This window comes from Apium graveolens, chromosome 2 (assembly GCF_009905375.1).
Source record: "Apium graveolens cultivar Ventura chromosome 2, ASM990537v1, whole genome shotgun sequence".
Classification (NCBI taxonomy): domain Eukaryota; kingdom Viridiplantae; phylum Streptophyta; class Magnoliopsida; order Apiales; family Apiaceae; genus Apium; species Apium graveolens.
Genome location: NC_133648.1, coordinates 276,781,530 through 276,803,869, shown reverse-complemented (window position 1 = coordinate 276,803,869; position 22,340 = coordinate 276,781,530). Strand labels below are relative to the sequence as shown.

Sequence of the window (22,340 nt, the reverse complement as noted above, 5' to 3'; positions counted from 1 at the left end):
TCATCAGTTATTTCTTCATCCATGACTGGCATATAAACCCTTACAGGTTCATCAACTTTTTCTTTGCCCTTGGACCTTGGATCTACTTTCACTTGTGATTTAACTTTGGTTGCCTCAGAATTTGTTCTTTCCTTTATCACAATACCCTTAAGCTTTGGAAGTTTCTTTTCAGCAACAGAAGCTTTAGATTTTGTCTTGACACTTTCTGCTTTGAATCTAGCTTCTTCTTCCTTTAGACTCTCAAAGTCCATTCCTGGATTTTCTTTAAGAAATAATTTCTTTGAAATTTCTTCATCAAGTTCTAGATGTTCACCAGAACTTATCCTTTTACCAGTATCAGAACTTGTTCCTTGACTTGTAATTCTAGCTTTACTTGATGAAAATCCTTTGCCTTGACCTTGACCTCTACCCTTATCAGAGTTTCCCTGGTCATCATTTCCATCATTCTTTCCCTTCAGTGTCTGAATAGATTTGCATTTAGACTTAATCACTTTCTCCCCCTTTTTGGCATCAGCAGGTAAAAGAAGAGAGACAAGCAATTCCACTGAGGATTGGATCTTATTGAGTTGAGTTTGCTGAGAAGCTTGATTCTTTAGAATTTCAGCAATCTGAGTTTGTTGCTTCTCCTGAGTTTTCTCAATGTAGGCAATTCTGTCAAAGGCAGGCTTGAAAAATCTGTTCTTTTCAAGTTTCACATTCATATCTTACTGGATTAAGGTTTCTTGAATTTTATTCACCTTGGCATGAGTTGTTGAGTGTTGACCTTGAAGGCGTCTAGTACTCAGTGCAGTAACTCTCAGTTATGCCTTGAAATCATCATTTCATCAGCTTTTGCCAGATGCTCAGCAAGAATCTATTCAGTAGGAACAAAACTAATTGTGTTCCATTCCTTAGTCCACTCCTTTCCTCTAGGAGTTTCACTCCAAGGTATTGGTGCTTCCTCTCTAACAAACTTCTTGATTAGATCAACTTTATTAACTGTTTGTTGAGGAGCATGTCCTGATAGACCAGCTGTATCAGCATCTAAATTGGCAGCAGCTTCACCAGTAATATCCTCATTGGCAGTATCAGAACTTGTAGATCCTGCAGTATCAGGATCCTCTGATAAAATAACAGTATGTGAGGCTATAGAGGCTTCAACATCATCCTCTAAATTCTGATCTGCAGCTAAGTTCTGATCAACATCCACATTTTGATGCTCACCTAAAATCTGATCTTCAACATTTAGATCCAGAATTGGTGTTGATGAAATATTGGCATTGAAATCAGCATCCAAAATTTGTGTTGTTGGTGGAGTGAGTTGAGTTGGTGGAGCTTCCAAGTATAGAATCTCAGGCACATTCAAGTTGTGAATGTCAATTTCATCACTTATACCTGGATCTGTAGTGTGTATTTGTTCAATTATAGGTGACACAAGAGGTGTATGCACTCTGTCTTGAGCAGTTTCTGGTTGTGCATAAGGAAGTGATTCAATAATAATTGGTTCTGTTGGGATCAGAGATTCTTGACCCCCTTCCTTAGCTGCTTCCTCATCTTCTGAATCTGACTCAACTGTGTCCCTGTGAGCTCTTTGCTTTTTCATTTTCTTCAAGGGTGGAGACACTGTAGGAGCTTTATCATCAGGATTTAGCTTTCTAATCCTTTTGAGAGGCCTAGAACTCCCAGTTATAGTATCTTTCTGAGAAGAGACCTTCTCAGCTTTTACAACAACATGTTCTGATATGGGAACCTATTCCTCATTGTCTGACTCATCTCTCAGAACAATTCTCCTTCTCTTCTGTTGAGACTGAGGCACTATCTTAGTCCTCTTAGGTTTGGAAGATGAAGGTTTCTCAGGATATGCTGATGGTTGAGGTTGAGATGGCTGTGATGGTTTGAAATATGTTCTGATAGATGGTTGAGTAGGTTGAGGTTGAGAAGTTTGAGGTTGGTGAGAGATGGTAGGTTCTGATGGCTGTTGAGTTGATTGTGATGTGTTGGTGGGGGTGAACATCAGGGTAAACAGCTGTGTAGGTTTGTGGATCAACGTTTACCGGGATCTGTTATACTAACTGAGGAATTTGTAAGGGTCTCTGCACTTGTTTCTTAATGTCAGCATTTAACAAATCATTAAAAGCCCTTTTTGCAAGCTTAAAAGGTGGAATTAATTCAGTGGTAGGTTGGGGTTCATCAGCACAACAAAAAGTATATATAAGCTGACAGAATCTAGCAACGTATACTACATTCCTATCCTCTGTCATCCTATCCCCTATGAAACCTAGCACAACACTTGCAAAATCAAAGTGAGTTTGATGAATAAGAGCATACCCGATTTGCTGACTCATAATGGGAATAGCATTAAAGTTGGAGCACTTGTTGGCGAATGCCTTAGTGATATAATCAAAGAAAAAATTCCATTCCCTTCTGATATTTTCTCTTTTCAGTTGACCCAGCTTTCCCAAACTTTTCTCATAGCCCAGACTGGCCATAAGCTGCTGTAGAACAGGGTCCTCCACTATTGAGAATGTACAGCCTTCTGGTAAGTGGAGAGCTTTACGAACTGCTCCAGGAGTAACCACATGCTCAACATCATTTACTTCAAATATGGTGCTTGGAGTACCAGTAGCACCACCATCATCAAAAATCCCAGTCCGCCAAAATGTCAGTACTTGTTGGCTTGAAATAGTTTGAGGTTGGGTCAAAGCATACCCAATCTCACTATTTGCTAAGAAATCTTGCACAAAGTGCAAATCTGATGGAGCTTCAGCCTTGTTCAAGATTGCAGCATAGTTATTTGGTACAAACTTGGCTCCATCAACAATTAAATCCTTGGGCGCCATCAGAAATAAATGAGAATCTTGTTTTCCTGAAAGGTGTTTGATGAAATGTCTGTATAGTAAACCGTCAAAAAATGTGAGAGAATAAGAAAAGAGAGAGAGTGAATAGAATAAAAATATGAATAAAAGATTTGAAAATATTTTATGTCTTTTACTTAGACAACCCACGTTACAACAGCTAATGAGAAGTGGAACAGACCTTTACACCTGTCAAGCATGTAGCAGTTAAGGAAAAAGTTAATGGGCACGGTAAATAAGCAATTATTACTTTGCACATTCAGTTTTTTTTTAAAAAAACTGTCCCCGCTAAACAAATGATCATTACTGCTTTATCTCACATAAACCAATATTCTGAAAAAAAAATATGACCATTGAAGTAATGACAAAAAATAAACCAAGTAAATAAATACTGCCACGTCAGCATCAGAACGTGATTATTATCAGAATTTAAAAGTCATCAGAATATGGCTTCTTAACTCAAAAAGTGAATGTTTATTCCTGTAATTCTTCACACAAATACTGATATGGGTACATCAGAACTTAATCATTAGAACTTCCATCAGAACTTATCCTCAGAATTTATGCAACTGACACTTAGACTGTTCATCTAAAACAATATTTATCTCCACAGTAATTTTCATCATTCATATGGAGTGTAAGTGTGTGCATTAAGCTAAATATCAGACAAAGAGTAAAGTCTGATTCACTTCAGTACATCTTAGAAATAAGGCATAACTAAGAACTTTACCCAAAATCTGTCATTATTCTGAAGTCTACTATAGAATGAGTTCATGCATGAGTCCACCTCAACTGTTTTGTACTCATTTTATGCATCTTTTGAAATTCCATTTTACAGTGGCTTCTCAGTGTAAGTGAGTCACGACTGCTTATCAGAATTTATTCTGTTATCAGAATATTTCTCCAGTAATAAGAGAATGTGAAAAGTCACCAAGAAAATTTTATTATGCTTTTCTAATGCATATTACTTAATACCAGCAATGCACTTGAGTCTTCCCTTCCACATTTTTACTCTAGATCTCAAAAGAGTACCTGATTTTTATTTCTTTTCTTTTTCTTTTGATAAGTGAGGCTTATCAGCACTTAGTACATCCACCAGATTTACTAACATCAGAACTTAACAGATAAGAAACACTATTCTAGTTTTTGACTTAGTAATAAGATACACAAAGTAAACTTCAACTAAGCTCAGTATCAGAATTTGCTTGTGTAAAAGGATTTTCACATAAACAATTACTTCAAATATGGGATCATCGGTATATTAAAGACTACTAGGTCAACATCTAGCACAGTTATCCTCATTGGATTGAATAGTCACAGAAATATTTATATCACTATCAGAGTAAAGAAATTCACATCAAACAACAATCAACACTTAAGCAAATTTCAATTTAAGCACCAAGATAGTAATATCTGTTAATACTGATCATAAAGTCTGATGTATAAGAACATAAACTAGCCAGATTTAGAGAAAGAACCTGAAACCATTCCAAGTTCATTTACCAATCTTGTAAAAGTAGCTTCACACAGTGGTTTTGTGAAGATATCTGCTAGTTGTTGATCTGTTGGAACAAAATGCAATTCCACTGTACCTTCCATCACATGCTCCCTTATGAAGTGGTACCTAACGCTGATGTGCTTTGTCATTGAGTGTTGAACTGGATTATCTGTCATAGCAATAGCACTTTGATTATCACAGTAAATAGGGATTTTAGAATATGTTAACCCATAATCCAATAACTGATTCTTCATCCAAAGAATCTGTGCACAACAGCTTCCTGCAGCAATGTATCCTGCTTTCTTCAATTGATGCTCAACTTAACAAACAGATTGCAGAACCATCAGAACTTGTTGAAAGCTTGGCTTCATAAATGTTACCATGCCTGTATCCTTTCAGAACAACTTTGCCTGTAGATTTGCTTACAACTTCACAGCGTTCTTCAAAAATATCCACATGATAACCTCTATCACAGATTTGACTAACACTCAGCAAATTATGTTTAAGTCCTGAGACAAGAGCTACTTTTTCAATGATGACATTCCCAAGATTGATATTGCCATATCCCAGAGTTTTTCCAATGTTGCCATCTCCATAAGAAACACCTGGGCCAGCTTTCTCCACAAAGTCTGATAGAAGGGCTTTATTTCCAGTCATATGTCCTGAACATCCACTGTCCAGAACTAGGATGTTTTTCATGTTGCCCTGCAATCGCAAAGACCACTAATGATTAGTTTTAAGGACCCAAACTTGCTTGGATCCTTTGGCCTGATTAAGTTTGTTAACATTTGCAGCGGATTTAGCATCAGAGTTTATGTTAATAGTTTTCTTATCAGAATTTACAATATCAGACTTTGTATCAGAACTTACACTAGAAGGAATAATGTTAACTTTCTTTAAAGAAGGTTTTATTTGATAATAATCATAGTACAAACTATGATATTCCTTACAAGTATAAATGGAATTCCATAAACTACCACAATGAAAACAAGGATTTTGTGGCCTATATCTAACAGACTGACTCTTAACTCCTGAATTTGAAGGTAAGGAGTTTATGTTCATATTCTTCCTGCAAAAAGAAGCCAGATGGTTAGAATTTCCACAGTTATAAAATTTCTTTCTAGGAGCATTAGGAACAGGCTTATAATCATTGCTTTTATTGACACCTTCCTTTCCATTCCTATATTTCCTAGGTGGCTTTACCTTGTTTACATTCTTAACATCTTTCAGCTTATGCTTAAGCTGCTTCTTCGTCATTAAGCCTATGTTAACTTCAGTTGACTTATCCTGTTTTAGTTTGTCAGAAGTTAATTTCTCTTTAACTTCTGATTTATCAATATCAGGCTTTACAGCTACAAACTTAACAGGATTTACCTTTGGCTTTTGTTTAACAACTATAGGCTCAATTTCCACAGTTCCTTTATCATTCTTATCATCTCCATAACCTAAACCCTCTTTCCAGTTTCCACTACTTAACAAATTCTGAGTTGTTTTGCCAGAGTTAGTCCAAGTCCTGATAATCTCTCTTTCCTTTTCTAACTCAGTTTTTAGAGATTCATTCATTTTAAGTACTTCATCCCTAACATAAAAGGCATCATCTCTATCTTTCTGAGTTTGATGGAACATGACTAACTCTTTTTCTAAATAATCATTCCACTTTTTATAAGCAAGATTTTCAGAAGTTAATCTTTCACATGTTAAAGTTTGATCTCTATAACTAATGAACATGGTTTTAAGATATCTTCTCAACTCAATAATATCATCAATATGAAAGGCATAAGTAGTTTGGGGTATCTTTAACACAGCAGCATCAGAACTGCTATCATCATTTTCCATTAAGGCGTAGTTCACCTCACTTTCAGAATCTGAAGTGTCTGTCTAGCTTTTCTTCTTTGTGACAAGTGCCTTGCCTTTGTCACTCTTCACTTTCTTGCAATCAGGAGATATATGGCCTTTCTCACCACAGTTGTAGCATTTGACATTTGAGTAATCTCCTCTGTCAGACTTTCCTCCTTTGCCTTCAGATTTTATGAAACCCTTCTTATCAGAACTTGCACCTTTCCTGGAAAATTTCTTTCCCTTTCTGAATTTCCTGTATGCAATCCTTGTGATTCCTTTCACCATAAGAGCACACAACTTCATCATCTCTTCATCAGGATCCATCTCAGGTAAACTTTCAGTTTCTGAGTCATCATCACTATCAGAACTTGATGACTCAGTATCAGACTTTGTGATGAGAGCTTTTCCTTTGCCTTTTCTTGAGGCAGCTACTTTGGGGACATCTTCCTCAGCCTTAAGAGCAACTGTCCTTGACTTCCTTCCATTCCTCTTGTTTCTTTGTTCCATCTCAAGTTCATGAGTCTTGAGCATCCCATAAATTTCATCAAGAGTTGTTTCATCAAGAACATAGTTGTCTCTTATAATGGTGGCCTTCAAATCCCAACTTTCAGGAAGAACTAACAGGAATTTAAGATTTGAATCTTCAAGTTCATATTCCTTGTCCACCAGTGACAGATGATTCAAGAGTTTGACAAATCTGTCATATAATCCAGTTAATGACTCATCAGGTTTTGAGTCAAAGTGTTCATACTCTTGAGTGATTATAGTCCTCATGTTCTTCTTAATTGAATCAGTTCCCTGACATCTTGTTTCCAAGGCATCCCATATCTCCTTTGTAGTCTTGCAGTTGATTACCCTGTTTGACATGACATTATCAATGGCACTATGCAGCAAATGTCGTACCTTTGCATCCTTAGCAATAGATGAGATATCTTCAGCTGTATATTCATTTTTCTCCTTTGGTACTGTCTGTGCTGGCTTATCTGCAACTACAACAGAGAGCTTGGTTGGCTTATGTGGTCCTTCATTGATTCTGTCAAGGTATTCTGGATCTGTAGCTTCCATAAACATAGACATCCTCACCTTCCATATGGGATATTCAGATGGTTTTAGTATGAGAACCCTAATAGTCTCATATCGATTATGGATTTGAGTCTTTTGAGGTTCTTCAGCTTTAGTGGGCTTGGTTGAAGTTTGTGTTTCTTCAGACATGATTGATTTTGGATCTTAAACTGTTTGTGTGTTAACAGATTGCTCTGATACCACTTGTTAGGTCACACACACTGTAGAACGGGGTTGAATACAGTTTTTACTACAATCAAATCGAATTAAGAACACAAGTAACTGAACACAGATTTTATTCAATACAATAAACTCTGTTACAATATGGAACTGTCCTCTCTCAGTGATGAATAAATTATCACGAGAGCTGCTAGGGTTACAAAGAATAATAATCTCGATTAAGATAACACAGATAGTGTAAACCCTATGTCTGTGTTTATATACTACACAGTTACAAGATAATCTTCTAATTGATATTAAATATAATTCTGCTTCCTAAAATATATCAATCAGTTATCTTTTCTTTCAAGTATTCTATTCTTCATAGAATTCCTTCTTCATGCATATCTCTTCTTGTGTTTGTCTTGATCTTCTTTCCTTTCAATCAGCCGCCTTCCTTATCTGAAAGTCCCCTTAAGTCCTGATATTATCTCCTGATAAATATCTCCTGATAACTTAAGTTCTGATAACTTAAGTCCTGACTTCAGTATAAGTACTGATTTCCATTTAAGTACTGATTTCTCCTGTTAAGTAAGATCTAAAAACTAAACACAAATCATCATTAGACATGACATCACAAATATATCTAACATTCTCTACTCAAAATCCCTATCACTGCTAGCTAAACCTCACTGAAGAAATTATCTAACCACCTTCATTCAATCCTCTAGCTAGAACCCACTTCAAGACAACAAGAAGGAAATCAAGAAAAATTCAAGCTGAAGTTGGTGCTATTTGGAATTGCTTCAATCAAGATGACTTTCTACCAATTTCTGAGAGCATATCGGATGATGATTGTCACAAACAGTTAGCTGAGGAGATAGTCAAAGTCCGTGTTGTTACTTTTGGAGAAGTCAAAATCTACTACAAAGATGACACCTTCATTTTGCTGAATAGAGAAGTTATTAAAACATTTTCAACTGCAGAATTGGAGAGAGTAATATGTTTGATGAATGCAAGAGATTCATGTACAAGAATGAGGAAGGTTGTGTTGGCGGAGAGGTTGAGAGAGAGGAATATAAGGCATGCAAGGGATAAGGCTGAAAGGGAGGAAAGAGAATGGAAATATGCTAAGAAGATTGAAATGTTTGAGCAAAAATCAAATGAACTGAAGGCTAGGGGGTTGAGCAGAGTATCTAAAGATGGACATTTTCTGAACATTAACACAAACATATTTTTAAGATACAAGATTCATCTTCTCAACAGTTACTCATTAGCTAAATGGCTCAAACTAGTGGAATCTCTAAGAGGGACTGAGATCATTGAAGAACTTGAAGTACTAGTTAAACTCAAGGACCTAATTAGAACAAAATCTCATTATGAGAAATTCAAATAATCTTTGTAACTCAACATTTGATGTAACTGTAAGATGTATAGAATGTACTTTGTAGATTGTCAGTCTTACTGTATTTGATTTTAGATTGGGGCTAGTCTTATTATCAGGCATGAATTTGTGACAACCAATCTTCTCACAAATTGGGGGAGATTATTGTGCAAGACATGCTTGTACATAACAAGACTAAGTCATATTGACAACCCTAAGAATAAGTTGTATGCTAATCTATATTTGTATTTTGTAATTATATTTTTTGAGTCTGTAAAAATTTTAAGTAGATTAGACTGGAGGATTTTTTCGTGAACAACCTTCAAGCTAATGAATAAACTCTGGAGGAAGATCAAATCCTGATCATGCCTCAGAGAGAAGTGTAGCATCTTGGATTTGATTAATACTGTTCTAGGAAAAATGTTCTGAGTCAGATATCGGCAAGTCACAGATCAAGAGATATCGAGAAGTTTGTCGAGAATTCCAAAATGACTTATAGAGAAGTCCTAAGAGATATCGACAAATCAACATGCATGTAGAGATCTCAGATATCGACAAGTCAAAATATCTATGTAGGGAACTAGAGATATTGACAAGTCATTTATTCATGTAGAGATTTAGAGATATCGACAAGTCAAATCCTCATGTAGAGAACTAGGGATGTCGACAAGTCAAAAGCCTATGTAGAGAACTGAAGATATCGACAAGCTATTCTACATGTAGAGAACTGGAGACCTCGACAAGTCAAAGACACATATAGAGAACTCAAGATATCGATAAGTCATTATACTTGTCGATATGTGACATCTCTATAGAATAAAAGAGATCTCGACAAACTATTTCAAAATTCAAAATACAGAAAAGTTCAAGATTCAATATTATTAGTCAACAAACAATTCATTCACTAAATTGGAAAGTCTACAAAAGCAGTTTGAAGAAGACAAGATCAAAGGCCAAGATTCACTTGACAAAGGATGATCACAGACCTACAAGATTCTTCACATATTTGATAACACAAGAATTTGAAATTGATAAGATAACTTTAAATAATGTGTTAGTTTATTTTAGTGCAAGTTTTGTAAACCCGTGTTGTTGGTCTATAAAGCATGCACAGGTCCTTAGTTTTGGAGTAATCAAAGAGAACTAGAAAATATCTTGTATTCTTTCTCAAGATTTGTAGCTGATTTCTTATTTTCAAGAACACAGATTTATAGCAAAACAAATTTGATTAATACAATCAAGTGAGTTTTTGATATCTTTTTTGTGTGCTAACTGCTAAACAATTTATCTCTACAAATTCATATCTTCTTTGTTCAGTTTAAGCCAAATACTTTCGAAGTTAATTAAAATTCAAAGAAAAATATTCACCCCCTCTGTGTTATATTTCACTGCACTAAATATCTAACAATATTCGAGAATCACGTGGATTATCAAGTATTTCAAACAGTCCTACATTTTTATTTGAGGATAATACAAATTGCATCAAATAACTAAAGAAATGATATATCAAAGGGAATCGAAACAAACATATCTTGCCAAAATATTTCAACGCGCATGAACTACAAGAGAATGGCGACATTGATGTACAACAAGTACGTTCATGTGATAATCTGGCCGATTTGCTTACAAAGTCACTACCTACCTCAACTTTTGAAAAGCTATGAAATAATATTGGGATGCAGATACCGAAATCACTGCTACAAAATGATATCCAAGTGTGAACATTTTATTCAGGGGGAGGCTGTGCTCCTTTTTCTTCGTCAAAATTTTTATCCCACTGGGTTTCCCTGCAAGGTTTTAATGAGGCAGCTAATCTTTGCAATAATTTATATTTGACAATCAAGGGGGAGTGTTATAATATATTATCTTATGTTGAGATTGTCAAATTAGCACTTTCCAATGTACAGGCTTCTAGAATAATTCTTATACATGAGCTGTGTTTAGAACTAAAGTTTAGAGACTTTAGCTATTACTACTTCTCTCCCAACGCACACTGTATAGCTAATTAGTTCACATACATAGTTCACACACATGACGCGTTTTCCTTGGCCTATAAAAGGATAACAACATAGATTGGTGAAGTGAAACTATAATAACATTTCTTTAGTTCCCTCCTTTATCTTCTTTTCATCTGTAGTAAGGATGGATATTTGCCCCGCCGCTCTCGACCTCGATCTGATCCCCGCCCCGACGAGGCGGGGAATCGGGGATTTTCGGGAGGGGGGGGGGGGATCGGGGAGATATGTGTGAAAAATTCGGAGACCGGGCGGGTCGGGGATTAATGTCGGGATCAGGGATTATTGTCTCCCCGCTCCGATTCCCGATCTCGAATCGTATTTTAAATAAGAATATTATTATATATAAATACCTCAAATAAATATTGAAATATATACAATATATTATTAATTTTCAATTTCTTAACTCCTAAATGATTTAAGTTTACTTATCGTGGTATTATTTTTGTTTATTATTGATACCAGAAATTAATATTAATTCAAATTAAGGTTAAACTTATTATTAAATTTTAAATAAAATTCATATATTATAATTTACAATGTGAATTTTTATTGAAAAATATTATTTATAATTTAATTTTATTAAACAAAAAAAAATAAAAAAATATCCTGAATCCCTGCGAGAATCCCCGTTCACTGTTTGGGGCGGGGATTGGGGAGTAAAATAATCCCCGTTCAGGGATCGGGATGGGTTCGGGGATTGGTTTTGAATTTCCGGGATAGAAATAACACTCCCCGACCCTGAAGTGACCCGATGTACATCCCTAATTTGTAGACTGAATTTATAATGCTGTATTTAGTTGAAAAAAGTAAAATTTATTCTTCGGATTCTAAAAGCAATCAACGAATCTATGTGAGGGTATTTTAGTAAATAGGAATAATGGAAGTAGCTATAATCTATAATATACTATAATAAACGGAATGCGGTATAATTTATAATTTGGTTAACACCTCATTTTGGTTATCTCTTTCCATCACGACCGTCGAATCTTTTTCATCAAATAATCAGAGGCATTAGATCAAATACTAAAAAAAATACTCCACGGGTTCTCAGGTTCGAATCCCGTCAACGACAAACATTTATATTATTATTTATAAAGATACATGTAAGTTCTCAGGTTCAAATTCCGTTAACAATAAATATCTTTATTATTATTTATAAAAATACATATAACTTTTCAGGTTCTAATCTCATTAATAATAAATATTTACATTATTATTTATGAATAAAATCTCATCAATCATGTACTATTTATATTATTTGAACTTAACTTAAAATTATATACAATGAAACTATAATTATATAATTATTATTTATTATTAATTATTTATATAAAATTTTAGTAAAATTATATAAAATAAAAATAAAAATATATTAATATCAACCAATTATATAAAATTTTAGTAAAATTATATAAAATAAAAATAAAAATATATTAATATCAACCAATTGCACGGATAGTATAACTATTATAAGTAATAAACGACTAGTTCCAATGAGTTATTCAGGAGAAACGGGGAACGCAAAAGCCCTAATTACGATTTGCTCAACATTTACAATTCGCGAAACTGGTTAGACTTTCACATCTCTATCATACGTGTATATATATACATATATTGTAACATTTTGATTTTTAATATCTTATTTGGAAGCAATTAAGTAACTGTATGTGATTCTAGTTTAAAAATATGACATATATATGTGTGTTTCTTGAAATTTCTAAGTGTTTTATATGTTCACATCAAATTTATAATTTCCACAAGCTATGATTTAATTGATAAATTGTTTATCTAATTTGTTGAGTTCACAGTTGTAGTGGCTTATAAGATATATGTTATGTTTGTTGGCTTCAGATTGTTTTTCATTTTAATCTATGAAAAGAGGAATTGCTTGGAATGAAGATGATTCTTCGTCGGAGGAATCTTCAGCAGAAGATACAGATACGGAAACTGTAGAGAATGATGTATCTAGTAAGAAGAATGTGAAGAGTAGTGGATCTTGTAAAAAGAAAAAACCTGAAGGTAATGTCGCTTCAGCTTGTTCATGTGATTAAGTACGATGCTGTTAACTGTTTTTAAGACGATGTTTTTTACACTGTAAGAGGATTGTAATTACGTTGTTGATAATATGGTAGAGAATCTAGAGATTTATTAGACAAAAAATTTATTTACTTTTACTAGCTATACTAGCTCACGAGTTTAATACATGATAAATAAATACAGTATATTGTGGTTTGAAACTGAATAAACACGCTATTCACATCAATGGTTGGTGGAGCTTAGTTGCTTGAGAGACCTGCAGGGGTCAGATAACATCTCCCCCTCCTTTCGAGAAATGATTTTCTCATATATTGCTCCCCAAATTACGTTTTAAGCTCCACCATATCATGCATATTCTTTTGAAGCTCCAAATATCGTTAAGCAGTAGAAGTTTTTGGGGATAGGCAAATGTACCTTCAACTCCGGAAATTTGTTACATGTTTGAAGAAGACAGGCTCTACAATCACTTGTGCTCATTCAGGAGCCAACTTTTCTGTGGCCAAATCAAATCTTCCTTGTCTCTCTGTTAGGGAGGATATGGTCATAACGTGATATGTGGTTTCTTTCTTCTTCTTTTTTTAATTTTTTCCCAGATGTTACATATTATCAATTGAATACTGAAAAGGAGATTATATGAGTTGTTTAATTAAAGAGGACCTGTGTGCTATGTTAAAAATACTATTGTAATCATTTATTAAAAACATTACATATGGCACATGCACACATGCATTAGTAAACCTGAACTTTATGTACAGTTGCTTTTTGTGTGCTTGATGGATCAGTTCTCTTTAAGTTGTCCAACCAGCCTCTTTTTAACTGCTAATGATGCTCGATCCAAAGCAAAGGGTGAGGGTATCAGTAGAATCAAGTGTCAACATTATTTTAAGTAATTGCAACTAATTATCATAACAATTCTTTTCTCTTCATAACATATATTATTGTGTCACAATTGACCTTAATATTATTCACCTAAAACTGGATTTGCTTAGGTTCAATACAATTATGGTAGTACTAATGTTGTCAAAGTGGCTCTGTAAACTATTACCCGAACTTGAACATCAGATTTATTTCTGGATTTTGTTCAAGTTTAGCTCTTGTATAAAATATTGGGGTGTTGCTAACCTTTAGAGAATGTAGTGTTAAACTGTGCATGATGTACCCAGATTTTTACAATCTTTGCTTTAGGCATTGGAAGGAAATACTTGTCTTAAGTTGGTGTTTGCAATATCCATTTATTACCCTTTAAGCTTTTAAAAATTGCGTCTTTTAAGAAAAAAGGTACTGATTTGACGATTATTATAGTTTTGTATTTTTATGTACAGTAAAAAGCAAGGGCAAAGGTATAGATTTTGAAGCTCTGAGTCGACATGGCTATAAAGGTGGACTATCAGTTTTGAAAGTGCCACCACCAAAAGACGCAATAGATTATAACTTGTCTTGGTCTACGGGCAAGGAAAGACGCAGTACTGCAGTTGAAAGTGAAGAAACCTTTGAAGAACGAGAGAAAACTAGAGCTGCATTACGGGAAGGAGAGCAGTTGAAAACTGCACAAACGCAGAGAGAGAAGAATCAATCTTTTTCACAAAAAGAAAAGAGGAAGAGAGATCTTGGTCAGGCTAGCAGGGGAAAGAACTATGTTGAGGAAGAGAAGAGGTTGTTGAGGGAAAATGGTGTTTACTCTGGTTTCGATTCTTGATGTGTCTGTAATCTATGGTTTTTCCAGTCAAATCTCAGAGGTAAAGTACTGCAACGTCACAAGAATGTTATGTTGGTATACATAACCAACTACTTGGTCCGAGTTTGCAGTCTATTGTGTATTGTTTACCTATAATACTTTTGCAACAGAGAGCTAAGAATATGGTTTAATTTTGACGATTTCCAGTCTTCAGATGTGGGCCTGATTGGCAATCCAATTAATTTGTTTGGTTGGAACTTGTGTTAGGCTTGTTTTTGGGCGGGATGTGTTATCTTTGAAGTTTGTGTTCATGTTTGTTTTGCGTTTTGTGCTATAGGCCTATCATTATATGTAGGTAAAAATAATTCAAATTGCCTGGCAAAAAAATAAATAAATTCAAATTGATTAAGTTTACTAATAACTAAAAATTTATGATATATAAAATTCAGCAAAATAATTATAAATTACTAGAACTATCTCTAAAAGGAATCTATTTTTCTTGAATTTTATTGTTTGTTTAAGAATTTTTTGGGTGCTTATTCGACTTTCTGAATATTTTTCCGGACTTTTCTCATATTTTTTTCCGCTTCTAGGAAAAGAATTTTTTGTTTAAAAGAAGGAAAATTTTGTTTGAGAGAAGTCACGGACCAAATAATGTATGCTTTTTAATAATGATTTTCGGGAGGATGTTTTCGTGGTAGAATTTTTTTTCAAATTAAGTTATTTCTGGTCAGCAAACAAAATATCTAAAATAATTTTCAGTATAAAAATAATCAAAAAATATTTAAAATAATTAAGTTGCGGTTAATGCCTACACAAAAGCTGTCCAACTAAAATAAACCATTTCAGATAATTAAATTGCAAATTTTAATTTTAACAAATGACATCCTCCACAGAGGGGGCAGCTTTGTACAACACTTGTAAGCTGTAAAACAGTTGAGCTACTAAAAATACAGAGACCTCAACTTCATTAATCCTACATCCTACAGTTTCCCATAATAGCTCCAACTAAATTAGATTGACACGGGAAGGAACTCAGGTTTCGGAATCAGCCAGCAAACTTGCTAGTTCAGTTAAGCTTTCTGTATTAGATTCTGCAAGTGCTTTGCTAGAACATCCCTCATAGCCTTTCCAAGTTGATCCACTTCCATACAACGCATTTCGACATACCCATTGTCATGATGACCAGACAATGGAACATCTGGAAGCAAAGAGTCTCCACAGTCAATAATAATATTGTGTAGCAAACAACAAACTACAATGATGCTAGGCAGTTTATTCTTATCAGGTCTCCACATGACTTTATTAAGAATTTTCCAACTGCCCTTTAAGTGCGAGAAGGCCTTCACTGCAAGCAATCTGGCAGCATTATGACTTAAAGTGAACTCATTTGTGGTACTTGAGTGATCATCCTTTCCATAAGGAGTTATTAGCCACGGAAGAAGGGGATAGTCGGTTCCGCCCACAATGAATTCTCGAACTTCCACTCCTTCAGAAAGCGTTTTTGCATTTCCATTCAAACGCTCACTTCCTTCACAAAGCTTATAAAATCCTGAGTACTTCAATAATTGGGAGATACTCAATCCTCCAGGCCAACCTGTTACAATATCAAGAAACCTCAACTCATGGTCAACAATTCCCTGGCAAAACATGCTATAGTTCTGTACGTTATCACGCCAATCTCCTGAAGTCTCAACAGCCGGAAGGGTCATTATGATATGTGTCGCATCAATTGCTCCACAGCAATTCGGCAAGCCGAAAGACACCTCGAAATTGGACTTGATTTCTTCCAGCTTACAGGAGTCAGGCCACTTGAGATGGTGCCTTCCACGTTCTTCCAACGCTTCAATGAATCTCCAAGTCACTTGGGAAACTGTTGACTGACCTACACCAAAAGAAAGGCCAACAGACACCTGGGATTCACCAGATGCTAGTCTTCTCAAAGCAATAGCAACTTGTTTTTCTACACTAAGAAGCCTTCCTTCAATGTTAATTAGACCTGAAGGAGGTCTAGAAATAAGGTCCTCTCTTACAAGAGAACAAATGTGTTCAAAAGTCTTCTTTGACACACGGAAAAAATACTTAAACCCTTGATCCTCATCCGAGGGTATCATTAAACCTGCCATCATTCAAAATAGAAGCAATATATTATTACATTTCCATTCAGGCACGGGATTCTATTTACCAAACTAAAAAGTAGCAATTCGACTAAGCCCTACTTCCAGATATAATAGCAAGCAAATCCGAGAATTCAACTAAACATCTACTAATCTCCCAAATTTTCTTTAAGAAAACAATATAACAAGTACCTAAATAGGTAAAAACTAATAATCACATCACAATCTGTAAAACAAAATCAAAAAATCTGCAGTGCAGCTTGTACTTGCTTAATACACACATGTGTAACAATTCTCAATTTCTAAAACTTTCAAATGAGAAACAAAAAAATCGATAACAAAGTTTGGTAAATGCCAATCAAAGAAACTTTACTGCCTCTAGTCCTCTACACATTGCGTCCCTGAGTCACATATTTTTGACAAATATAGTCTGTGTACTCCAACTGATACATCTTAATGTTGGTTTAGTTAAATACTTATACACATACCTTCTACGAGCTCGAACCCTCAACCCCACTTCTTGTTACTAAAGGTACTGACATAAACACACAAACATACATACCATAACACGAATCCACTAAGGCTTGAACCTCGATCTATTGTTACCACGAAGAGGGGTATCCATTACGCAACAAATGTATAATTCTATAGATCAAACTCATAACTTGATGTATGAAATAGAAATAGCAATATAATTTTGAAGCTCAACACAACAATAATAAACTAAAAAAAGATCAAGCCTTTAAGGGAATAAGAATGAATGATAAGAAGTTGAAATTGAAGAAAGATACCTGGAGTTGAAGAATTTTTTTGCCAGAAAACATCCCACCAATCAGAATCAAGGGGTTTGATTTCAACAGGGACAACTGAGCTTCCACTAGCTGTGCTCTTCTTCACCTTTTTTGGGTCTTTCTTTGTTTTCTTGGGAGCCATTTAACTTTTTGACTTATAAGCTGTTTGACAAGAAAGTTTTTGGAATTTGAGTTTGTGAAGCTTGTTCGGACAATTGAATCCGATGTCTTCGGTTTTCCTCTTCAACTTCGGGTTAATCAGCTTTTGTTCTTAACAACAAGCCAATCAATTTTTTTTCTTAACAACTCAAGTCTAGTTTTCTTGTAATACCAAAAATAAATATGTGCTAGCTTTGAGTTCGATTTTTGTCAAATATTTTTTTCAAACAAAAATGAGTCTAGCCGTATTCGAGGCTCTTGATTAACAGTTTTTCAACAGTTAAAATTCACATGAAAAAAAAAGTTCATGGCTCACGTGACCTAGTAAATTATTAGATTTGACTCAATCCAATATCATATTTTAATCTATTATTTCTAAACAAAAATTAGGAACCAATATGTGTATTGTAATTTTAAAATTAAAGTTTCAAAATATTATGAAATATTCGACTTATATTTTTTTACTCAAAATCTAGATAAATTCTAGGCGATGTCGAACTTGTTCACTGAGAGTTCGATTCGTTTAAAATACTAAGAAAATGTATATCATAAAATAGAATATGTTAATTAAAATAATGTAGAGATGTTATGAAGAATATATACCTGAAAATATTAATAAATTATCTAAAAATAATCAGCAAAAATTTATATGTAAGGTATCACATTCATAACATTAAATATGAGAGTGTCTTCTCGTTATAAGCTGTAAAACAGTTAAGCTACCGAAATACAAGAGACCTCAAGTTCATTAATCAGACATCCTACAGGACCTACAATATCCCATAAACCATATTTAGATCCAACTATAAATGATTGGCAAAGGATGAAACTGTGGTTTCAGAACTACCCAACAAAAACTTGCTTATTTGAGTTGAGCTTTCTGTTTTATAAGCTGCAAGTGCTTTGCTAAATTATCCCTCATGGTCTTTCCCAGTGGATCCACTTGTTTACAAAGCAGTCGGATACACTCACTGTCATCATGACCAGACAATGGAACTTCATGAAGCAAAGAGTCTCCGCAGTCAATAATGATATTGTGTAAAAAACAACAAACCACCACGATTTTAGGCAGTTTATCCTTATCAGCTTCCCTCATGACTTTGTTTAGGATTTTCCAACTGCCCTTTAAGTTTGAGAATGCCTTTACAGCAAGCAACCTCGCAGCATTATGAGCTGCAGTAAATTCATCCGAGATACATGACCAATCGTCCTTTCGGTATGGAGTTATTAGCCATGGAAGAAGGGGATAGTCAGTTCCGCCTACAATGAATTCTTGAACTTCCACTCCTTCTGACAGTGTCCTTGATAATCCATTTAAGCGCTCACTGCCTTGGCACAGCTTATAAAATCCCGAGTACTCCAATAATCGGGAGGTACTCAATCCTCGAGACCATCCTGTTACAATGTCAAGAAACCTCAACTCAGGGTCAACAGTTCCCTGGCAGAACATGCAGTTGTTCTGTACGTTATCTTGCCAGTCACCTGATGATTCAACTACTGGAAGGGTCATTACAATATGGGTTGCACCAATGGCTCCACAGCAATTTGGCAAACCAAAAGACTTCTCAAAATTCAACTTGATTTCTGCCAGCTTACAGGAGTCGGGCCATTTAAGATGGTGCCTTCCACGTTCTTCCAAAGCTTCAACAAATCTCCAAGTCACTATTGAAACTGTTGAAAGATCTACTCCAAAAGAAATCCCAACAGAGACTTGGGAGTCACCCGATGCCAATCTTCTTAAAGCAATCGCAACTTGATTCTCTACACTGAGAAGCTTTCCTTCAATGTTCTTAAGCCCTGAATTAGGAGGCCTACAAATAAGAACCTCTCTTACAAGAGAACAAATGTATTCAAACGTCTTCTTCGACATACGGAAAAAATATTTAAACCCTTCATCCTCATCGCGGGGTATCACCAAACCTGCACATTCAAATATTAATAAATTTCAAACAAAGCACAAGATTCCATTTACAAAACTAAAGAGCAGTAACTCAGCTAAGCCCTAGTCCGGATAAAATAGGAAGTAAACCCAAGAATTCAATTAAGCATCTATAGTTCCCGAGGCAAAAAGAAATTTGAAAAGTACACGTATAGGGTAAAAACTTTGAATGCTTACATTACAATCTGTAAAAAAAAAAAACTCATTATTCTGCAGTGCAATTTGTTTTAATACACGACTCCGCTAAAGCTTGAACCCTCGATCTATTGTTATCATGAAGAGAGGTATCCCCTATCCATTACGTAAGATATGTACAATGCTACAGATCAAACTCATATCTTAATCTATCGAACAAAAATCAAAGAGAAGGAAGAAAAGGCCAGTTTCATTCACAAGCTCCACACAAAACAATAAACTAAAACAAAAATTTAACTATAGAAGCCAAAAGTAATTAATAAAATAAATTTAAATTCAAGGATATCAAGAAAGATACCTGGAGCTGAAGAATTCTTCTGCCAGAAAACATTCCACCAACCAAAATCAAGGGGTTTGATTTCAATACTAGCTGTGCTCTTCTTCATCTGTTTTGAATTTTTGTTTGTTTTCTTAGGAGCCATTGAAAGTTGTATATAATTTGAAGAGTGTAGAACTGAAAATGAGAAGTTTGAGTCTGCCAAGCTTGTTCGGACAATTGCACCACTTCTTACCCCGATGTTTTCGGTATTCCTCCTATAACCTGTATATAAAGGCAGTAAAACGTAAATACAAATCTTCTGGGGATCCTGCAAGATTTTATTAATTTCTAAAACAATCTACTTATTTAATATTTTATAATCTAAAAAGTGGGATTTTATTGTTTTCACTTTTGACAAAGATTCTTTTCACAATTTTGGAATTTTGTTCAACAAAATATACCTTTCCAATCCAAATTATTTTTAGTAATATTCATCAATTGCCAACAAGTAAATCCTGTAATAATACTAGTAATTAAATTCAAGTCAACAATATAAGTAAATATATAATACACGATAGAAGTATGAATTTACAGAAAACGATATAATACAAATATACAATCACAAGACAATATGTCCGTAAAATGTACAGTATATGGACAATTCCTCCTAGGGTGAGAAAAAAAAATCAAACCCATTAAACCGAACCGGACCAAACCGTCCTTTTTGGTTTTTTTTGGCGGTTTGACTTATTCTAGGTTTGGTATAAATAAAAACCGTTATTTTACCGTTCGACCCGGTTTTCATCTCTAAATTGGACCGATAAGATCGAACCACACTGTTTCAATATATATTAATATATTTATTATAATTATATACCACTTTTATGTGTATATATATATTACTTACTTAAGTTTATTTTAGACTTTATATATTTATTTTATAATTAATATCTTCAAGTTAGTATTTTACATGTAATATTTGTATCTAAATTTTAATAAAATAATAAATTTTATATTTATGTATGTAGTTAGGTTTCAAACCGTTACCGACCGGATCGAACCGTTAAATCGCGGTCTGATTTGGTCTGGTCTGGTCCGGTCCGAAATTTTAAACAGTCCGGTCCGATTTGATATTATGTAAAACCGTTATATATGATCCGCTCGAATTTGATCGTAAAACACTGACCAAACCGACCGTTGCACACCGTAATTGCACCCCTTCTCGACCCGATGTTCTTGGTATTCCTATTGTAAGCTGTATATAGAGGCAATAAAACGTATAAAAATTAACATTCTGGGGATCCCCAAAGATTTTATTAATTTCTAAAACAAATTAGTAATCAAATTTTTTATAATCTAAAAAGTAAGATTTTATTGTTTTGACTTTTGACAATGATTCTTTTCATAATTTTGGAATTTTCTTCAAATAATAAACTTTTCTAAATACTTCCTCCATCCCTCGTAATTATTTACATTGGGATGAGATCTCGACACATACTTAAACCTCTTATGTAGCTACCTAAAAAAATTAAAACTAATTTTTTTAAAAAAATAATGTTAAAATTTTTATAAAATAAAAAAATAATAATAATGAAACTATAATTTATAATAACATTAAAATGGGCGTCAAGTATGGAATAAACGATAAAAAATTAGCCATAAAATGAGTGGGACCGTGGAAATACTTTAATAATATTCATCGATTGCCAACAACTGTAACAACATTATTAAATTATAAGTCAATTATACAAGTAATACATTATATGATAAAAGTATCGGAATTTACAAAAAATGATATAATACAAATATAGAATCAATGACAGGAGAATATGTCTGTTATACAATGTTTTAAAAAAAACTAAATTATAACTCTGATTTGGTATATAACATTTGAACACGATGATTAAGTGCAAAAATTCGGTACACACGGAAAAAAATGAATATAAACGATGTCGGGTTTATACAACATCGAACAAAAGTACACAAAATAAATAAATATATAAAGTTTGAAAATATAGAATATTCATAACGTAACTTATATACTTTTTTAAATACTTTTTAGTATCAATCCTGTATTTCCAACAAGTAAATCCTATAATCATATTATTAAATTCAAGTTGGATATAAAAGTAAATATACATAATATGATTAAAGTATCGTAATTTTGAAAAAAAAGGATACAATACAAATAAACAATCAAGGAAGAAAACATATGTCTTACATTATTTTTTGAAAAAAGTTGAACTAGAACTCGAATTTATTACACGACATATGAATACGATAAGAAACAGTGTTTGAGTGCGAAAATTCGATACACAAACATGAAAAACATAAATAAAATCAGTGTCGGTATGCACGACATGGAACAAAAGTA

The 22,340-nt window shown here is 34.0% G+C and overlaps 3 protein-coding genes across 3 annotated transcripts; 1 reads left to right on the top strand and 2 right to left on the bottom strand.

Annotated features, from left to right (window-relative positions):
- The first annotated feature begins 12,267 nt into the window (after nt 1-12,267).
- Nucleotides 12,268-14,822, top strand: LOC141708510 (uncharacterized). Its single transcript, XM_074512171.1, has 3 exons — nt 12,268-12,363; nt 12,646-12,813; nt 14,154-14,822. The coding sequence occupies exons 2-3, from the start codon at nt 12,666-12,668 to the stop codon at nt 14,525-14,527; spliced, it is 522 nt and encodes a 173-aa protein (XP_074368272.1). The 5' UTR covers nt 12,268-12,363; nt 12,646-12,665; the 3' UTR covers nt 14,528-14,822.
- Nucleotides 14,823-15,331: 509 nt separating this feature from the next.
- LOC141708509 (protein ANTAGONIST OF LIKE HETEROCHROMATIN PROTEIN 1-like) lies at nt 15,332-17,730 on the bottom strand. Its single transcript, XM_074512170.1, has 2 exons — nt 17,415-17,730; nt 15,332-16,625 (listed from the first exon to the last, which is right to left on the bottom strand). The coding sequence occupies exons 1-2, from the start codon at nt 17,554-17,556 to the stop codon at nt 15,580-15,582; spliced, it is 1,188 nt and encodes a 395-aa protein (XP_074368271.1). The 5' UTR covers nt 17,557-17,730; the 3' UTR covers nt 15,332-15,579.
- Nucleotides 17,731-18,270: 540 nt separating this feature from the next.
- On the bottom strand, nt 18,271-20,211 carry LOC141706312 (protein ANTAGONIST OF LIKE HETEROCHROMATIN PROTEIN 1-like). The gene is made up of 2 exons (XM_074509103.1): nt 20,006-20,211; nt 18,271-19,493 (listed from the first exon to the last, which is right to left on the bottom strand). Exons 1-2 carry the CDS (start codon nt 20,127-20,129, stop codon nt 18,436-18,438), a joined length of 1,182 nt encoding a protein of 393 aa, XP_074365204.1. The 5' UTR covers nt 20,130-20,211; the 3' UTR covers nt 18,271-18,435.
- Nucleotides 20,212-22,340: the final 2,129 nt, after the last annotated feature.

Bases quoted from the DNA above. Each gene is read 5' to 3' on its own strand.
- LOC141706312 (XM_074509103.1), bottom strand. From the start codon at position 20,129: ATGGCTCCTAAGAAAACAAACAAAAATTCAAAACAGATGAAGAAGAGC. The intron at 19,494-20,005 runs GTATCTTTCTTG...TTGAATGTGCAG, and splicing joins GAAGAATTCTTCAGCTCCAG to GTTTGGTGATACCCCGCGAT.
- LOC141708510 (XM_074512171.1), top strand. From the start codon at position 12,666: ATGAAAAGAGGAATTGCTTGGAATGAAGATGATTCTTCGTCGGAGGAA. The intron at 12,814-14,153 runs GTAATGTCGCTT...TTTTATGTACAG, and splicing joins TAAAAAGAAAAAACCTGAAG to TAAAAAGCAAGGGCAAAGGT.
- LOC141708509 (XM_074512170.1), bottom strand. From the start codon at position 17,556: ATGGCTCCCAAGAAAACAAAGAAAGACCCAAAAAAGGTGAAGAAGAGC. The intron at 16,626-17,414 runs GTATCTTTCTTC...GAATGATGGCAG, and splicing joins AAAAAATTCTTCAACTCCAG to GTTTAATGATACCCTCGGAT.